The sequence below is a fragment of the Heloderma suspectum genome, chromosome 1, assembly GCF_057233095.1.
Source record: "Heloderma suspectum isolate Gila_16-S chromosome 1, 16-S_ref, whole genome shotgun sequence".
Classification (NCBI taxonomy): domain Eukaryota; kingdom Metazoa; phylum Chordata; class Lepidosauria; order Squamata; family Helodermatidae; genus Heloderma; species Heloderma suspectum.
This window is the reverse complement of record NC_139458.1, coordinates 307,233,850-307,254,134: the sequence shown is the minus strand read 5'-3', so window position 1 is coordinate 307,254,134 and position 20,285 is coordinate 307,233,850. Positions and strand designations below refer to the sequence as shown.

The 20,285-nt window shown below is 43.3% G+C and overlaps 1 protein-coding gene across 2 annotated transcripts in view; it reads left to right on the top strand.

The window, feature by feature from the left end:
- The first annotated feature begins 368 nt into the window (after positions 1-368).
- Positions 369-20,285, top strand: part of LOC146359335 (gamma-aminobutyric acid receptor subunit rho-2-like) — a 41,375-nt gene continuing 21,458 nt past the window's right edge. The window contains exons 1-2 of one of the 2 annotated variants that reach the window (XM_084827082.1): positions 369-693; positions 8,276-8,382. In XM_084827082.1, coding sequence (XP_084683208.1) covers positions 479-693; positions 8,276-8,382 — 322 coding nt within the window. In that variant the 5' untranslated portion in view covers positions 369-478. The remainder of the gene's footprint in view (positions 694-8,275; positions 8,383-20,285) is intronic. The other variant, XM_084827083.1, reaches the window with a different exon arrangement.

Genomic DNA, 20,285 nt, shown 5'->3' with positions numbered 1-20,285 from the left:
CTAGGTTGGCCATAGCTTTCCTCCCAAGGAGCAAGCGTCTTTTAATTTCATGGCTACAGTCACCGTCTGCGGTGATCTTGGAGCCCAAGAAAGTAAAATCTGTCACTGCTTCCATTTCTTCCCTTCTATATGCCAGGAAGTGATAGGGCCAGATGCCATGATCTTCGTTTTTATAATGTTGAGTTTCAAACCAGCTTTTGCACTCTCCTCTTTCACCCTCAACAAGAGGCTCTTGAGATCCGCTTCGCTTTCTGCCATTCGGGTGGTATCGTCTGCGTGTCTGAGGTTGTTGGCTTTCTGCAAAAGCCGTCCTTTAGGACCCAGTGGAAATGTTGCCGGATCAGACTAACTTCTTCGTGAGTAACGTCCAATCGCTGAGCAGCGAGGAGAGGGAGACCTCTGAGTAGGAAGCCCTAGAAAGCGGGTTTAAAATATTAAATCAGAAACGCAGTGTTTCTAACAATGATCACGCTGACAAATGCGAGGCTTTGGACGCACAGCCGATTCAATGTTTAAACCAGGGTTTCCTTACAGAGCAGGAGGTTACTGGACTGCAGGAGAGGGGAAGTGGGATTCACACAGAATGTCTCATTTTGCAAAACTAATGTGGTTGATCTTTTGCTTCGTCCTCCTTGTGGAGAGCAGAAAGCACAGGAGGAGGAGGTGGACAGGACAAGAGGTGCAGAAAGTAAGGTAAGAAAAGAACTGTTGTTGTCGTTCAGTCGTGTCCGACTCTTCGTGACCCCATGGACCACAGCACGCCAGGCCTTCCTGTCCTCTGCTCCCTCCTGGAGCGTGCTCAAGTTCATATTCATTGCATCGGTGATGCTATCTAGCCATCTCATCCTCCGCCGTCCCCTTCTCCTTTTGCCTTCCATCTTTCCCAGCATCAGGGTCTTTTCCAGTGAGTTTTCTCTTCACATTAGGTGGCCAAAATATTTGAGCTTCAGCTTCAGTATCTGTCCTTCCAGTGAACTGTAACAAAGTAAAATAATATTTCTGCTTTATATTTTCACCAAGAAAATCCTTATTATGTGTACTTATGCAAGTGCTATATACTGATGCACAGTCTGTCTGAAAAGTGCATGCACTATAGTTATCGGGGTGAGAAACAGGCAAGATAGCCCTCTCTGGATAATTCTAAATTGCTTTTTTTTATTGCTTTGAGAGCTATCATAACTGGCCATGTTTCCTAAGGTTTTAAAAAATAATTTCGCTGAGTAGATTCCCAGGCATGAACAGTGGACATGGAAGTTGCATTCACTGCTCATTTACTCTGAAATGGCCAATTAGTCAGCGGGACTAGTTTTTGTTGTGACCAAAAACTGTTGAAGAAATAAAATGTAGACTCATAAGATATTTAGAGAAGATCTTACCTGTCGCAATGTAAGGGATGTGCAGCCAGAACCTGTGCATATCTACTCAGAAGCACTACTTAGTTCAGTGGGGCTTATTCCCAGATAAATGTACAAAGGACCGCAGCCTTTTTGTTTGTTTGCTGTTAAACATCTGTTTCTCATTATGTATTTAATTGTCTAATATAGACATCGATTGGTGTGCGTGTTTACAAAATTCTGCCTTTTTTTGGCAATTTATTTGGTGACCTTTATTTCTCTGTTTTTGTGTGAAGGAAAACATGTACCAAACAGCTAAAAGCTCTTAATAAAGTTTATCATATTTAATGCCACAGAGGCATGGTGAATAGTTTATATTAGAAAATATAATCTTCCAAAAACTGCCAAGCAAAACTGGATATATTATCCATCTTTGGAGTGTTGACATCCAGTGACAATTGCATCTTATAAGACCATTTGCCTGGCTAAGTAAGATCTTATAAACAACGTTGGGTTAATCCATCTCATTAAATGGAAACACTATGGCCTTCATCCTTTTTATTGGTTGCATTTTCTCCAGCATGACACTTGGAAGCCAGAGTATTTATGGGAGAAGCCAGAGCATTTTAAATGGTAGATAACCTTTGACATACAAGTATTCCAGGAGAATCTCTAGCAGAGGTGGGATATTTCCCATCCCTGCTAGAGAGCCAGTGTGATGTAGTGGACTGGGAGCCCGGAGACCCAGATTCTAGTCCCCACTCCGCCATGGAAGCTCACTGGCTGACTCTGGGCCAGCTAGGGTGCAATCCAATGCTTCTTGACAGAAAAAAGTCCCACAACTCCCAGCGTGCCCCAGCTGAAGTTGTGGGATTGTGCCCTTACAGACTCTCAGCCCAACCTACCCCACAGAGTTGTTGTTGTGAGGATAAAATGGAGAGGAGGAGGACTATGAATGCTGCTTTGGGTTGCTTGGAGGAAAAATAGTGGGATAAACATGCATTAAATAAATAAAAATAAAATAAAAATAAATATTCTATGGTTTGTCCATCTGCTGTTTAACACAGGAGTAGATGCTTAACTTTATAGGTATGTTGTTCTTGGGCTTTGCACATGGTTGATTATTGCCCTGCTCCCACCAGATAAGAGATATACAATGGATAAGATGATTCATTTTATTGGACCAATGTTGCTGGTGACCGTTTATATCCTCTGCCATTGGCAAAGCTAGTTCATATCACTTTATTCACCTTTTTCTCCTGCTCTTTACATTTACAGACCAAATTTGTGCTATGCAGTCACTCAGAACACTGCTGTTTATAACAAAGATGGCTCAATCAATTCCCTGTAGTTAATAATTTAATTTAGAATGTGAAATGTATCATCTTAAGGTGCAGTCCCTAAACGCTGATACTCCACAAGGTCCATTAGTTACAGTAGGACTCAGGCAGAGCTTCCATTAAACTTTGTTGAAAGGAACAGCACAGTGCTTGGTGAATTCCACCCTTTGTGTTAAAGGCAGCAGGAAGTTCACACTCAGTTCCATATCTGCGTAGATAACATCCTTTGATGAACAGGACTTACAACTGCATAACTGGGCACTAGATTCCAGATGCTGGTATTGTACAATTTAAGGCTTCTACAGGCTGATTCCTGCATGCCATTTTTCTTTTCATGTAGGAATATCTATGGTAAAAATATGTTCTCTTAGCTGGATTCCTGACAGCTCCAGACCTGTAAAACTCCATGTGGCTATTGCATTCCAAACATAGAATTTTTCACATGTATTACTACATGGTGGGGAAAAAACTGTATCAGAGTCATTCCATAATTGTATCAGGAAATTGCTGTATGTTCTCCTGCATGTTCCTGATGGACACTTACCACAATTCTTCTCAGGAAAAAAATGGACGAGGACTGATTAATTGCTTTTTTAAAAAGCGTGTAGGGTTGTGTATTATAGTGTTTAATACTGTTGATTCAACAATAATAAAGGGAGTGATCATTAAGGTCCATCTCAGTCTGGTCGTTAAAATTTTATTTTTGTGATCATGCATCCCAGTATACGATTGTGTGGAGAAAAAAGTGCCAATTGTTTGTACAAAGAAGCCATGCAACATTGTAAAAAAACCGCTTGTTGGTGCCACTTCATTGCCAGGTACAGGGCATTCCAACAAGAACTGATTTAGAATAAATGAGACTTTGAGGCAGCATTCCCGTATGCACTTACCTGGGAGTAAAGTCCATGGAACATAGTGGGACTTACTTCTGAGTAAACATGCACTGTGGAGGAGTGCACTGTGAAAGGGAGATGGTGTTCTAGCACATCATGGTTTAGGCCAGCCTTCCCCAACTTGTTGCCCTCCAGTTGTGCTGGACTATAACATTTCTGGCTGGGGATGCTGGGACTTGTAATCCATCAGATCTGGAGGGCAACAGATTGGGGAAGGCTGGTTTAGGCTAGGGATGGGCTGAGAATTAGATCTCCAGATATTTTGACCAACTACCAGCATTCTTGACCATTGGCCACGCTGGCAGGGGCTTCTGGGAGTTGGTCTAAAACAACTGGAGATCTACCTTCTGCCCACCCCTGGTTTAGGCTATCATTTCCCCATTACTTCTACCATCCAGCATTTATTTAAACAATCTGTAGCAGTCTTTATGACCGGGATGGGGAAAAGTCAAAGACTGGCAAATGAGTAGTGAAAAGATAGCTAAAGCAAAGGTGCAAGCAAGAGGAGAAAGTGGTGCCTCAAAGAATGCACGGTTGAAGAAGTGGGTCGTGACAATGTGCAGGATTGGGCCATTTTTTGGCCTTATCTTTTATTTCTTTATTTTTAATTTGAACTATTTCTACCCTACTCTTCAGCCAAAAGGTTCCCAGAGCAGCTTACATAAGATTGATACCATCAAGAACAAACAAGCTAGTCCCTGCCCCAGAAGGAAAAAGGGACCAGAGAAAGATGAGGAAAACAACCAAATTCAGGCACCAGTTCTTAAAGTTACAATGGGCAGTATCCAATGCTGGCAATTCCCTAACTCTAAATACATTGTACTAATGGGAACATCCGCTAGCACAACAGGAAACTAGAGCTTCCTAGCACAACCCAGTAAACTAGCGGAAACTACCATTTCCAGAACTGGACAAGTCCATGGAGCTCCCTTCCATTCTCTTGTCCTTTTCTGGAAATTGTACTTTCAGCTGGTTTCTGACTGCACTAACAAGCAGTGGTTTTTCATTGCACTGGCAGACATTCCTGCTAGAGCAGCAGATCTTATAATGACCTGCTTGAATGGAAATAGTGTCCCATCTCTCCCTCTGCTACAGCCAGATGAAATGGCAGAGGACAGTGGAGGGAGAGGAGGACATAACTTTTGTGTTCTGCCCTTTCCTCTTAAGGAACTCAAGGATGGCATATATGGGGCTAATCCTTTTGATCCATACAACAACTCTATGAGATAGTGGCTTCCCAGTGAACTTCATTCTAGCCAGTAAACTCCATGGTCGAGTGGGGATCTGAATCCAGGTCTCCCTGGTCCAATCCTCTCCACACACTCTTATGCAGTCTTCTTTATCACAGCAAGAGGACTGCAAGAGGGGCTGCGTCGTTCTGACATTCTTCACACACACATGCACACACACCCTGTTTAGGATCCTGAACTCTGTAGACAACAATTTATTCCATCCAGAACTTGGAGGGCAGGCCTGAATTTGTGGGGAAAAGCTAATTGTCACAAGCCACAGTCACCAGTGATAGTAAGGAATGAAGCGCTCCAGCCCTTCCTTCTACACCAAAAAGTAGAGGACAAGGGGAAAAAAAAGGATGAGATTGGAAGCTAAGGTGGAACTCTACCTGGGCAGTGACACTCTCACACAAAGTTGAAAGTACATCACAAAAGACTTGGAAAAGAAGGGAGTGATTTGAAAAACCCCACAACCAGGATAGCCCATTTCTATTGTGTTTTACAGAACAATCCTACTGGAGAGATCCGAAGGTGGATGAACTGTCTTATCCAAAGCCCTGCTGAGCTCATGCCAGCAGGGCGAAAGGCCAGTGGGAAGGAAATTATTAAAACCAGTTCCAGGGCTGGCATACATTTCCCCTCATGTTGGGGGCATGTCTAGGGACTGGGAATTAACAGATCATTGATGTTAGCCACTTTGAGCTTTTGTTTTAAGAAAGGCAGGCTATAAATGTTTTAAATAAATAATTTCATTTCATTCATTACATTTCTATACCACCCAATAGCCAAAGCTCTCTGGGTGATTTACAAAGATTAATAACTTACAAAATACAATATTGTACATACTTGTAAAAATGCAGTATTATACATAATACATTCTACTGGAATGGAAGTAAGCCTTGGAACTCCATTCCATGATGGAATTCTACAGATCAGGAGCACCGCAGAACTCAGTTCTGGATTAGGAACTTCAACTGCAGAGTGATGCGCACCTGAATCATGATGTGTATTCATATGCAAGGCCTCCTTTTAGACCGGTGGTGCAGAACCTCAGATGACCATGCCCCTTTCCTCCACTTGCCTATCGTTGGGTGGTTTCCTGGCATTTGTGCAGTTTTTTCCCCCGTTCTGAAAGGTTGAAATGGCTCTCCTAAGGCTTAGTTGCTGGCAGTAAGAGCTTTAAGCTAAAATATGCTGGTACGTTTGGCATTTTGGCCCTGCCCCTTTCCCCTTTGGCCCTGCCCACAACTAGAATGTGGCCCCTAAGAGCTTCTCCAAAATGGAATTGGCCCTTGGGCTGAAAGAGGCTCAACACTCCTGTTTTAGATAGATGGAGGCACATTTTCATCTGCATCAAAATGTTGATGTGGATCAGATCCAATGTATTTAGCAGAAGTTGCCTTTGAAGAGGGTTCCAAGTAAACAAATCTATGATGCACTAATATACAGGAAAAGGAGGTAGCTTCATTAGCGCTGTTTAAGAAATACATTATAATGTATGCACACACTCCTCTAATTGGCATTAGTGGGAAATGTGTGTGGTTTGTGTACACTCACACACACACACACACACACACACGATAACTAAATTAAAATGCGAATTTATAATATATTAGTAATATACAGATCTGCGTGAACTGACCATTATATGTTAATTGTAAGTCTTTTTGTCAAATTCAGATTTGGCAACCATCATTCATGCCTTCATACTGTGGCTTGTTTATTGTGATGTGGTCTATGTGGAGCTGGAAGATGCATCAATACACTTTATGGGTCAATTCAGACAAGACAATGGGCCGGTTTGCACCATCACTGCAGCCCACCATGGCTTCTTTAAGCCATATCGGGTTGTGCTGCATGTTGGCAGCCATTTTTAATATACATCCCCCAGTGGGGGGTTGCCATGGTTTGACATATCGTCCATACCCTGGAAGCATGGCTTGTTTGAGGGGGAAAGAGCCCTCAAATAACCCATGGCCTGTCGTAGAGTTATTTGAGGATTGTTTCCCCCTCAAAAAACCCTGCTGCCTGAGTTTGAACAACATGACAAACCATGACAACCCCCTGCTGGGGGTTGAATATTCAAAATGGCCACCAGTGATCGTGCCAACGATCAGTACCTGAAAGAGCCAATCTAGTCCATCACATGGATCTGGGATGCTGTCCTTGCTTTCCTGTCCATCTGAATATAGCTCACACATGCAAAATCCTACTTGCATAGGCCTCAATCTCATCGTTGATTGCCAGAATGAAATCTTGGAATCACACACGCAAATGAGACCCACGTTCAAAGGCCATATTCAAACAGGCTGTCCCTGTGTGGATAGCCAGGAAGAATGGAGATGAGGATGGTGTGTTTCCTGTTGTCCACAATGCACAACGTGAGTAATTATTCAGTCCAATTAAGTTTTCTGAGATTTCTGCCCGTAGTGGGCATTTACTTTGGATTCTGTTTCTTTATTCTCCTTCCTTTCCACAGACTAGTACATTTTTGTCTATGCTGAAACAGACAAGTAGTATGTTGCCACTGAGAATTTTAGTCATCCATTATGACACATTGGATGGACTAGCTGGAAAGTAGTCACTGGAATACTAACCAGAATCATGGAATAAGCACCATAATAGGTGACACTAGTGCATTTAATTGGCATAATTTGAACACTTCCTTCCCATTTCAGGAAAATGGGGGGACCAGCACAGGTGATGCTGTCTACACTACCATGACACTCTGGAGGTTTACTATGCCACATTTTCCCTGCTTTTTCCAGGGAATTTCTCATGTTGCCAGTTTAGCATGATGGTAAACTTGAAAGGTTGTCACAGAGGCCAGGATCTCTTTTCGATCATCCCAGAGTGCAGGACATGGAACAATGGGCTCAAGTTACAGGAAGCCAGATTCCAGCTGAACATACTGAAATATTATTATTGTGTGTGTTTTTTTAATGTTGCATTTTAAGGGCTTAGACTACAAGCTGATTTAGGCTACAATCCTAGGTCCACTTAGCTAGGAGTAAGCCCCATTGATATCAACAGGATTTATTTCTGAGTAGACATGCTTAGGATTGCAAAAGCTTCCTGACTGTTAGAGCAATACGGCAATGGAGCCAATTACCTAGGGAGGTGGTGGGCTCTCCCACACTGGAGGCATTCAAGATGAAGCTGGACAACCATCTGTCAGGGATGCTTTGACTTGGATTCCTTCACTGAGTAAGAGGTTGGACTCGATGGTCTTATAGGACCCTTCCAACTCTACTATTCTATGATCCTAAACTTCTTGGGTAAGCTGATATTCAGACATGCTCCCAGTCTCATGATAACTGCATGGCTGACCCACTGTATGGGAATCCTTTGGCCAGAGGTGTATTTCCAACATTTACAAACGTCCCACAGAAAAGGTTACATTTTTAGAATTTGTTTCTTGTACAATGTTTAGAGTTTGGGAGTGACAGCTAGTACTCTTCTTTTTTTCATTCTAGTCACATATATAAGAAGAACTATGACATGACCAAAACTCGGACAGGAAAAAGCGAACAGCTTCTGCGGGTAGATGACCATGATTTCACTATGAGGCCTGCCTTTGGAGGTAAGAAATTTGTTCTTATTCATCTCTTTGGCATTGAACTGTTCAGTGCGTCTCCAAACCAGGCACATTTTCTTGCTCCAGTGATAAGAACCCTCGTTAACTTGTGGATTTACTCTGTTATAGTCAACCCAATGATTCTGAAAACAGAATATGGGTGCCTTCCTGATGTTCCAGGAACATATGAAAACACTTCTCCCACCTTATTGCCAAACTGCCCTTCAAGTGACTTTGTTTTCTAAATGGAATTTTGTTCTTGACAATTATCAGTCATGATTCTAGTGTTTATTTACAACTATAGAGAAGGTCCATGAGGAACCCCTTTTGCTTATTTGACTGAATCATATAATTTTCAATATCCAGTTAATTGAAATATTTATTAGCACACAGCAATTGCCTCAAGCTTCTTGCCTTGTGAGGAATTTTCCACATTAAAAGCCTAATGCAAGGCATTTTTGCTCAGCAATAATTTCTACCAAGTTCGGGGGGAGTTGGTGTTGTTTATTCGGTCAGTCGCTTCCGACTCTTCGTGACTTCATGGACCAGCCCATGCCAGAGCTTCCTGTCGGACATCACCACCCCCAGCTCCCCCAAGGTCGAGTCCGTCACCTCCAGAATATCATCCATCCATCTTGCCCTTGGTCGGCCCCTCTTCCTTTTGCCTTCCACTTTCCCTAGCAACAGCATCTTCTCCAGGGTATCCTGTCTTCTCATGATGTGGCCAAAGTACTTCAGTTTTGCCTTTCATAGCCTTCCCTCAAGTGAGCAGTCTGGCTTGATTTCCTGGAGTATGGACTGGTTTGATCTTCTTGCAGTCCAAGGCACTCTCAGAATTTTCCTCCAGCACCACAGTTCAAAAGCATCTATCTTCCTTCGCTCAGCCTTCCTTATGGTCCAGCTCTCGCAGCCATAGGTTACTACGGGGAATACCATTGCTTTAACTATGCGGACCTTTGTTGTCAGTGTGATGTCTCTGCTCTTCACTGTTTTTTCAAGATTTGTCATTGCTGTCCTCCCAAGAAGTAAACGTCTTCTGATTTCCTGGCTGCAGTCAGCATCTGCAGTAATCTTTGCTCCTAGAAAGACAAAGTCTGTCACTGCCTCCACGTTTTCTCCCTCTATTTGCCAGTTATCAATCAAGCTGGTTGCCATAATCTTGGTTTTTTTGAGGTTTAACTGCAACCCAGCTTTTGCAGTTTCTTCTTTCACCTTTGTCATGAGGTTCCTCAGCTCCTCCTCGCTTTCAGCCATCAAGGTGGTATCATCTGCATATCGGAGATTGTTAATGTTTCTTCTAGCGATTTTAACTCCAGCCTTGGCTTCATCAAGCCCAGCACATCGCATGATGTGTTCTGCGTACAGGTTGAATAGGTAGGGTGAGAGTATGCAGGCCTTCCATACTCCTTTCCCAATCTTAAACCAGTCGGTTGTTCCGTGGTCTGTTCTTACCGTTGCTACTTGGTTGTTATACAGATTCCTCAGGAGGCAGACAAGATGACTTGGTATCCCCATCCCACCAAGAACTTGCCACAATTTGTTATGATCCACACAGTCAAAGGCTTTAGAATAGTCAATAAAACAGAAATAGATGTTTTTCTGAAACTCCCTGGCTTTCTCCATTATCCAGCAGATATTGGCAATTTGGTCTCTAGTTCCTCTGCCATTTCTAAACCCAGCTTATACATCTGGCAATTCTCGTTCCATGAATTGCTGGAGTCTACCTTGCAAGATCTTCAGCATTACCTTACTGGCATGTGAAATAAGTGCCACTGTTCCATAGTTTGAACATTCTTTGGTGCTTCCCTTTTTTGGTATGGGGATATAAGTTGATCTTTTCCAGTCTGTTGGCCATTCTTGTGTTTCCAAATTTGCTGGCATATGGCATGCATCACCTTGACAGCATCATCTTGCAAGATTGTAAACAGTTCAGCTGGGATACCATCATCTCCTGCTTCCTTGTTATTAGCAATGCTTCTTAAGGCCCATTCAACCTCACTCTTCAGTATGTCTGGCTCTAGCTCACTGACCACACCGTCAAATCTATCCCCAATATTATTATCCTTCCTATACAGATCTTCCATATATTCTTGCCACCTTTTCTTGATCTCTTCTGCTTCTGTTAGGTCCTTGCCATCTTTGTGTTTGATCATACCCATTTTTGTCTGGAAAAGTGTTTGTTATGCACAGTGAGTTGTCTTGGCAAAATTCTATCAGCCTATGTCCTGCTTCATTTTGTTCTTCCAGACCATGCTTGCCTGTAATTCCAGGTGTCGTTTGACTACCCACCTTAGCATTCCAGTCTCCTGTAATGAAAATAATATCTTTGTTTGGCGTACTATCCAGTAGGTGCTGCAGATCCTCTTAGAACTGATCTACTTCTGCTTCTTCAGCATCTGTGGTTGGGGCGTATATTTGGATCACTGTGATGTTAAATGGCTTATCCTGAATTCGAATTGAGATCATTCTGTCATTTTTTGGATTGTATCCAAGCACTGCTTTAGCCACTTTATTATTAATTATGAAGGCTACTCCATTTCTTCTGTGGTCCTCTTGTCCACGGTAGTAGATCTGGTGGTCATTTGATGTGAAGTGGCCCATTCCAGTCCATTTCAGTTCACTGACACCCAAAATGTCTATATTTAATCTTGACATCTCCCCAGTAACCACAATTCAGGGGGAGTTAGTCCCAAGTAAAAAGCGTGCACAGGATTATAGCACTACAGCCCAATTCTGTGTAGGTTTACTGGAAAGTAAGCTGCACTGAATTCAGCGGGACTTAGGTAAGAGTGCATAGGACTGAGGCTCTTTTCTTCAAAATGCTCATTTCTTTGTTCAGTAGTTTTGTTAAGTTATACCTGCTTGTGTCTATTAGTCCCCTCACACCCTCTATACTTGGTGATCAAGGTGAGTGTGTACCAAATGCAAGATGTCTCTCACTATGTAAGGTTCTTAAAAAGTATACAAGATTGCCTCAGGAGAATGGTTCTGACACTAAAGATAATACATACTGCCAACTTCAGGTACTGTGTTAGTGAGAGATCTTATGTAAGGCTTTATCATCCCCATGTCTGGCTATTTCATATTCCCCGTGGAGATGTTATTTTACCAAGGAAAGGTGGGTCCTTAACAGTGTAATCCTAAGCATGTCTACTCAGAAATAAATCCTGTTGATATCAATGGGGCTTACTCCTAGCTAAGTGGACCTAGGATTGTACCCTAAATCAGCTTGTAGTCTAAGCCCTTAAACTGCAACATTAAAAACACACACACAATCATACTATTTTAAGATTTTCAAACATTACAAACAATTCAGATAATTTCTCTTTAATATGTTTTCCCCCAACAAATATTGGCAAAAGCCTCCAGAGCTGAAAGGGGTTTTTTTGTTTTTTTTTAAAGGAGCATCTTCAAAACCAGATGCTTTTCAGGGGTGGACTGCTTGTGGCCCACCAGATGTTTGGCCTACAACTCCCATCAGCCCTTCCCAGCATAGCCAGCAGTGAGGGATCATGGGAGTTGTAGGCCAAAACATTGAGAGGGCCACAAGTTGCCCACCCCTGTTTCACATAAAGTAGATGGACAGTGAAGGAGCTTACTAGATTCAAAGCCACAGAGGAGTTTAGACGTTTCAGGTGTGATGCTTCTAAGTTCTCTTTCCACAGTTATATATGTTGATGTGGAACAGAACGTGCCCTGGCCCTGCGGTTTTGGCTGAAAACACTCACTGACCTTTTCTAAGTATATCAGATTATCTAATTATATCGGTTACCAAGAAAGCACGTTAGTGGCAGGTGCAGGACATGAGGGCCGAGCTTAATATAACTGCAGGAGTGCTTTCAAAGAAAATCTGGACGCAACCCTGGAGCGAAAAAGTGGCCAGGCTGCATTGAGACAGCAGCTCAGTGTGTTTACCTAGCTTGACTTAATGGATTTGATCGTAGCAATTGGGATGTGTCTCTTTCTCTTGATTTGGTCTAGAGCAGGGAGGGGGACATAGCTCAGTGGCGGAGCACACGCTTTGCGTGCAGAAGGTCCGAAGTTCAGTCCCCAGCATTTCCGGATAGGGCTAGGAAAGAATCCCGCTTGAAACCCTGGAGAGCCGCTGCCAGTCAGTGCTGCCAGCAGTGGGCTACTTGGCCCAATGGTCTGACTCAGTATAAGGCAGCTCCTTTATGCTCCTGTGGTCCACCTCATATCCCACTGTGTGGGATATATGGATCCCATATGAATATGTATCCAGCATCTTGCCTGTTCACCTCATGCAACTGCCTTCTTCTGGCCTTGCACGTGGCAGAGCCCTTTCCTCTCCTAATATGGGGTCACATTTGCTTTGACCCTTTCAGAGTTATCTCAGTGCCAGTGACCTTACTGGAACTAGCAGATGTTCAGGTATCAGTTACTACAAATATTAATGTTTAAAGATTATGAAAACGTTTTACTTGGGCTGTCTTCCTCAAACTCTCACTGTAAGCGTAAGTATTTCATCTAGGACATCTGAGATATATATATATATATATTTTACAGGGAGCCCATGAATAAGCAGCTTTAGCTGATACCTAAAATAGCTGTATCCTTTCCACTGAACAACAGCCTAATACTTCCTGTGACATGGTTTATTTCTCCCCCTCCCCAGTTTAGTACCAGCCAGCTCCTACTGGATGGCATTTAATCAGGTCATATGGGCTAAAGGCATAAATGGGCCCTGTCCAGTCACAAGTCTTTTGACTAGCTTGTCATAAAGAAGGAGCATCTTGTTATTTGCTGTATGTATCTAATCTGTAAACACTGCTGGCCATTTCTGAAGCCCGGGGAAGCTCTCTTTTCATTTGGGTATGCCCATTCAGTGAACCAAAGTCACACAAGTTATATGCTGCTGGTGTGCAGTCTGTCTAGGCGTCCTGCCAGGGACAGCATCAGGGGTCGTTGTACACAGATGCTGCAGCCCACAAGGAAAAGATGAAAGGTTAGGGTGAGAAACTGCTTCCTGGATTGTACTTTGTGCTCCCAGGAATGCTTCCCCACTCGTCTGATTGTACACTAAGCAATCCCATGCACATTTAGACAGAAAAATCTCCTGCAACTTCCAGCATTCCCCAGCCAGCCTCATAAGCTCAAAATAGCTGTGAAAGTTAAGAGCCAAATGACATGTTCCAGAAGAGCTGTGTGACTGGTCTCTTAACTTTTCCCCCTTGAAATGCAACTTGTGCAGATCCAAATTTGCTCATAGCAATAGTGCTGTGGGAGCAATTAAAAAAAATCTCTTCAGGCTCTTTTCATGTTAAAAATCCCCTGCCACTGCCACCATTGTTTTAGCACTTGCAGGAGAAAGAATATGGGGGATGTAGTTTGGGAGGTGACTTTGATCAGAAAAACAGCCCATGGAAAAGGGATTAAAGAGCACCCACCCAAATCTGCAGGACCTCTCATATAATGTGCAGTTTGTAAGATGCATGCTTTGCATGGAGAAGGCCCCTAGTCTCAATCCCACACATTATTAGTTTATATATTTTACTTATTTAAACATCTTATATCCTTCCTATTTCCCTGAAAAGGGAACTCAAGGTGGCGAACAAGTCAGTAATCTTTAAAACAATATTAAAAACCCAAGTAAATAAAAACTATGACAGTAAATTTATTTAACCCCCCCCCCCCCTTTGGCAAGGGTAGCTTGCCTCACAACATTTGGTATGGCTTTTATTGAAATGACATCCCTAAAATGCAAATTGAGGGCGACACCTCATCCTTTTGTCAGTGGCACAATTAAAGTGATGCTTGTTTATCATATCATAGAATCATAGGGTTGGAAGGGGCCTACAAGACCATCGAGTCCAACCCCCTGCTCAATGCAGGAAGGCTGAGTCCCAGGCGGTCTCCCATCCAAGTGCTAACCAGGGCTGACCCTGCTTAGCTTCCAAGATCAGACGAGATTGGTCACATCCAGCCCTTAGATATGTACTTCATGTCAAGTGACGTCTGGACTTGGTTCTCGCAGATTATCAGTCCCTTGCCTCTTTAAGAGATCTAAAATTCAATCACGGTTTGAAAATAAATAATGTAGCAAATGTAGCTCACGAAACTGCAGGATTAGCCAGAGGGGCAGGAGCCCCAGCAGGCAGGTGCAGTGTATGCTTCTCTGCAGAGCCCTGCCAAGGGGACTTAATCCTAACCTAGAGAACCTCTCGCTATTCCTAGGCCCTCTCTAGCTGGTGCAGCCCTCCATGCTGAATGGCTGAGGTAAGATGGCTGTGCACGCAAACAAAACCCTCCGGATTCATTCTGGGCTTCACTCTGAAGTGGAATGAAGGGGGATAGGAAGCACTTCAAAGCAATGGGACAGCCTCCACCCCCTTGCAAAATCTTTCCTATCAAGAAGCTCATCTGGCATACCCCTAGGATTTTACTAGCCACCGTATTTCAGAAACAGTACTGATAAAACATGTCCATTGTACGGGGGTGCGGCGAGGTCAATATACTGAACAGGAAGGGAAATTATTTGTAAATATATTTAATAAAATGGCCATGTTAAAATAGAACTGAGGCACTCTGGGGCTTTGAAAAGGTATCCATTAATAAGTGCCTTCAGTGACTGGAAAGCCAAGCAGTTCACATAGCACCCTCCGGGCATATCTTAATAGGGTACATTTGTGCTACATCTTGTAGCTGGAACAAATGACAAAGGGACTATTGTGAGCAAAGATAAAGGCAAACATACTAGTTAATAGCCTGGGCCTGTAAGCATGTATATGCTTGCATTACATTTTAAGAACACAAAGGCTGCATTTGCCTGTAATGCTAAACAGGATTTAGGGCTACGTGCATAAGCCTTGGACTTACTGGTGTGCTCCCTCTCCGTTTTCTTCTTCTGGCATGGCCACAAGGAGATCAGAAGAGTTCACTTCCATTTTCAACAAACCACGTTTTCTGGTTATGTCCAAACTAAGAACTGTGGGCAGCATTAACTATGGTGTATTGCAGCCTTCCCTAATCTGGTACCCTCCAGTTATTCTGGAGTTCAAGTCCCATCAGCCGCAGCCAGTATGGCCAATGGCCAGGAATGCTTTGGAGTTGTAGTCCAAAACCTCTGCAGGGCAGCAGGTTGGGGAAGACTGGTATATTGAAATAAGCCAGGATCATTAACCACGGTTTGAAATTGGCTTGTTTTTACAGAACCAGTGCTTAACAGTAACCACACTTTGTCTGGGTTTGGACATAATGAGAAACTGGGGTTAGTTGAAAAGACAAGAAAACATTTCTGATCTCCTTGCAGCTACACCAGAAGAGATGAGAGTGCATGAGCTTGAGGCTTGTGCACACAATGCTAAACTACAGTATAGCATTCAGTGTGAACACAACTACACAGTTACACTGGGGCTGTTCACACAACATGATAACCCACACTCAGTCAACAACCACCATGAACAACCCAACAGCAAACCATGGGTTCTCAAGGTGGCTTGTTCAAGAAAAATAACCCACACTGCATGGTTAACAAGCCACCCTGAGGAAATTGTCCTGGGTTCAGACAACATGCTAACCCACGGTTCAACAAACAATCCATGGTGCAACAGTAACGCACACTCAACCACTGAGTGTGGGTCAACGTGTTGTATGAACCCAGCCACTGACACAAAGGTAAAGATGTAAAGCAGCTTTCCCAACATGATGCCATCCAGAAGGCTTGGGCTGCAACTCCAATCATCCCTAGCCAGCATGACCACTGGCAGTGCTGGCTAGGGATGATAGTAGTTGTAGTCCAACACTTCTAAGGGCACCAAGCTGGGGAAGGGCTGATATACAGCATGTTTCCAAGCAAAACCTCTAGATCTGAAAAATAATCCGCGATCTCCACACCTGTGCTCATATCCAGAGACCCAGGTGCTATTGATTCTTCTGAATGTGAGGGCCAACCCTTTATTTATTTAAAGCATTTTTATCCCACTCTTCTGCCAAAATGTCTCCCAGAGCAGCTTACATAACATTAATAAAAAGAAGACAGCCCCTGCCCATAGACTTACAATCAAAAGGGAACAACAGCAACAACGAAAGAAAAAGAAACAGGGATGAGGAGATACATATTGCTGAATGTCATGTCCCTTAGAGTTCAAGGCGCTCAAATGTAATACTCCATTGCTATATACATTTTTGCAGTAATTATACATCTGTGTACAAATACAAGTCAAGAGATACTGGTTGCAATCTGTTGGAACTACTCCTAGTGACACCCCAATGTGGACCTGTGCAGCAACCATTTCCATTTGGGTGTGTGTAGTTCCTAGAGAATTGCACCTACAGCTGCTAAAATACTGTGTGCTTTAGAGAACATCCAGACATCAGCTTTCCTTGCTGATCATAGCACTTTCATATGTGAGAGCAGCATGTCAAATCAGCACACCTGGTCTTGATCCTTGTTCTGTCCTACCACAACTGGGAGCCCATGGGGCATAAGAAGCACCAGGGGGTGGGTGGCAGCTAGCCAAAGTAACATGTAAGGCTAGGGTCACAGAACCCCAGACAGCTCCAAAGTGGTGCCTCCATGACAACAGAAGAGGAAGCAAATGGTGGCTTACCCAGATTTTTCAAGGAACCGGGTTTGGTCTGCGCAAGGCTCCACGAACAAGTGCACAGCACCATTCTAAGTAGCTTCACAGGAACATACTTCTGGGTGGGGTGGGGGAATTGGCGTGAATGTCATCAGACTGGCAGGGGCTGCTCAACCAATAAGAGAGGCTCCAGGCTTTACCCCCCTTTCTCCTTCTCCTGAAGCTCTCGTAATGCAAAGGAGCAAAGCTTCACATTAATTACTTACTTACAGTAACAAAGCAAACAGTAAGGAAATGCAGCTGCAGATCCTTTGTTAATCGCTAAAATCCTGGAAGGTTCCTCCTGTGCTATGGTCTCCACAAAAATAATTCTCTCTCTCTCTCTCTCTCTCCCCCCCCCCCGCATTAATTACTTCCTTCAGCCAAAAAGCAAACAGTAAAGAAACACAGCATCTATATTTAGGGAGCAAGTCTCATTGACAACAATGGGAGTTAGTTCTGAGGAGACACCTGCTTCCCCAACCTACGCCTGATTCCACCTAGTTTTAAAAATTTCTTTCCCTCTAAAACGCATTAGCAAACGCTACCCACTATCTCACATTTGCCAGCAATTCCTATACCCCATCTCACTATCGCACAATAGTGCGATAGTGAGATAGGGGTGTAGTTATTGCCAGACAAACGTGCTATTTTGCTTTAATGCTTTACTTTTTAAAAAAAGTTAGAGGCTGCCCAGAGCACACCAATACTTTGCGGGGATGGCCACCAGAGTTTAGTGGTAGGCAAGGTGAAGTAAATGCCACGAGGTAGCGCAGAACTCTGATGGCCAGCCCTGAAATGGCAGAAACACCAGGGAAACATAGGCAGGGAAAACATTGGGGAAACACCCCTTGACCAGGGTCAGTGAGGTCACGGCCAGGTGAAAGACACACCCCTGGGCAGGGAAATCATGCCGGAGTAAATGTGGAGGGTGGTGCACACCACAACAGAAGCTCAGACAAGCCGAATTAAGGAAAACAGTTGGACTAAAAGTAGTCTCAGAAGAACTGTTTTTTTGGCACAAAACTCTAGGGTGGCTGCAAGATAGCTACAATGTCATGTGCCCCAAACAACCTCCAGTTGCAGCAACCTCACAGTAAATTGCTCATGAAGATACCCCCCGAGTTAGCAACTTACTTTGCCGAGGTCCAGGGCCCAGCTGAGCTGTATATTCCTCTGGGGCCAAAATGTCCCTGCCAGGCCCTTCCTGAAGATTGGAGAGCCTTAAAGGGATAGTTATCTAGCCTGGACCCTTGCATTCCATTGTCTCTTGCTCAGTTCCCATCTGGTGTGTTGCCTGCACTGATTAGCTAACATTGGGTACTGTCAAGACCTTGGTGTAAAGGGGAATTAGGGTCAGCGGGTACTGTTTTTGGGGGTCTCTAGCTTGAGGGGCTTCTGGCTGTCAGCCTCAGTGCCAGGGTCCGGGTCTCCACAGCTGGTGCTGCTAATCCTCCTGATCTTATTGGAATCTCCTCTTCTGACTCAGAGTCATGACCACAACTCAAGATTGGGCATGGATCATGACACCTTTATGCTGTTCCGCTGCTAGGGCATTTCTGCATGAGGCTTTTATCCCACACCTTTACCAGGGCTTCTTTGCGGGATTAAGTTCAGCTCCTTTACACGTGTTTTTTCCCAGTGGTTTTCTTTCTCTGCCATTCTATAGATTTCATTATATAGCCAATAGATGGTGCTGTGGTATAGTGGAATTGTGCAAATGCACGGAGCATTTCATAGCACCATTCAGGATATACCAGATTTTCCTCGATCTAAAACTTCCCGCGATAATGGTTGCAAAGCACAGGAGAAGCCGTGGAGGAGGATGTAAAGGACCTGCAAACTACCGTGAGTGAGCAATCACGAGCACACAGTAACAGTCTTGTGTAGAAAGGCTCTAGTCCAAACAGAACAGGAAGATCAATATAAGTTGTCAACACTAACAGTCATGCAAAATCAGTAAGTGTGTGTGTGTGTGCATGTGTGTATACACACGCGCACACACACACACAAGATACTTCTTCTTTGAGGCAATTCCTCTTTCACTTCTTGATTTGGCAATTGCAGTTGCTGGGGAAACGGAAAGCACTCTTCATGCTTAAGTCCAGTCATTCTAATGTCTTATTTGCAACAGGGTGGGTTTTTTTTTTTTAATCATAGATTAGTGTTGACTTGAGGCATATGTAATTGGTGTTGAGCAAATTATTTATATTTAAAAGTACCCGGCTATGGAAGGCTAAATGTCTTTGCTTCACTGAAATCTGACATAAAAGATGCCTTTAGATAGAAGTCCTTCAAAATAATAATCACAATTCTTAGTGGAGGTTCTCATTCTTTTCCCTCTGCTCTTTCCTTGTTAACCCCTCTAAAATATTTTTCTTTCTGTTCCCAAATTACTAGATGCGGTTGCATAAATTGACTAAATGATCTTCCCTTTTCTTTTTCTTTGCTGGAGAATACCACAGGGCATATTCCAGGCAAAGTTTAAACTTTTCTTAGTTCCATGTGTTTGAGAGAGAGAGAGGGAGAGGGAGAGAGAGAGAGAGCTACATTGTATTAAATACAAAAGATGATTATTCAAAAGAAAGTATGATCATGAGACACAAATCATGAAAAGCAGACAATCTCACACTTGTGACAGGTAGATCAGTGTGACGTGGGATTATGCATTCTAATGGCACCATAGCCCTTTTGGGACTTATGAATGGTCCCATTCTCTTGGCATTTAGGAAGGGAGTTAAGATGCATCTTTTCAATTTGGCTTTTTAAATTGCTCTGGGTTTTAATGTTTTATTATGTTTGGATTTGGCTATTATTCTTGTCTGAATTCTTTTAAACCACCTTGATTGGTTGCAGAAAGCCAGTATATACATGCAAGAAATAAATAAATTAAAATGTTGCATGTTCAGCATGTATAGGATTGGGATATCTCTCCTTCCAGCTTCCACACTTTCATCTGAAGTTCTGAATAGAGGAGCCGGTGCATATAGCATGTATGTGGGCTCTCTCCACATGTTTGGGAATCCTGCAAAAGGCAGAGTCTGCACTCTATGTACATAGAGCCGATGTGTGTACCTTTGTGCATGTCTCCCTGTTCAAACCTTTGGATGAATATGTGGGGGCTGGGAGTGGATCCCCATTCCCTCCCCTTTCTGTGCATTTGCTAAACATGTGAAAGAGGCTCATGTCTCTAGTACATGTAGGGTGGCCACTTGTGAATCACCAAAAAAGAAGACAAGAGAGGACACCTACTGTATATGCATAAAATTTGGATTTGCTAATTTATATGTACAGATGCAAATTTAGAAATAATTCCTATAATTTAAA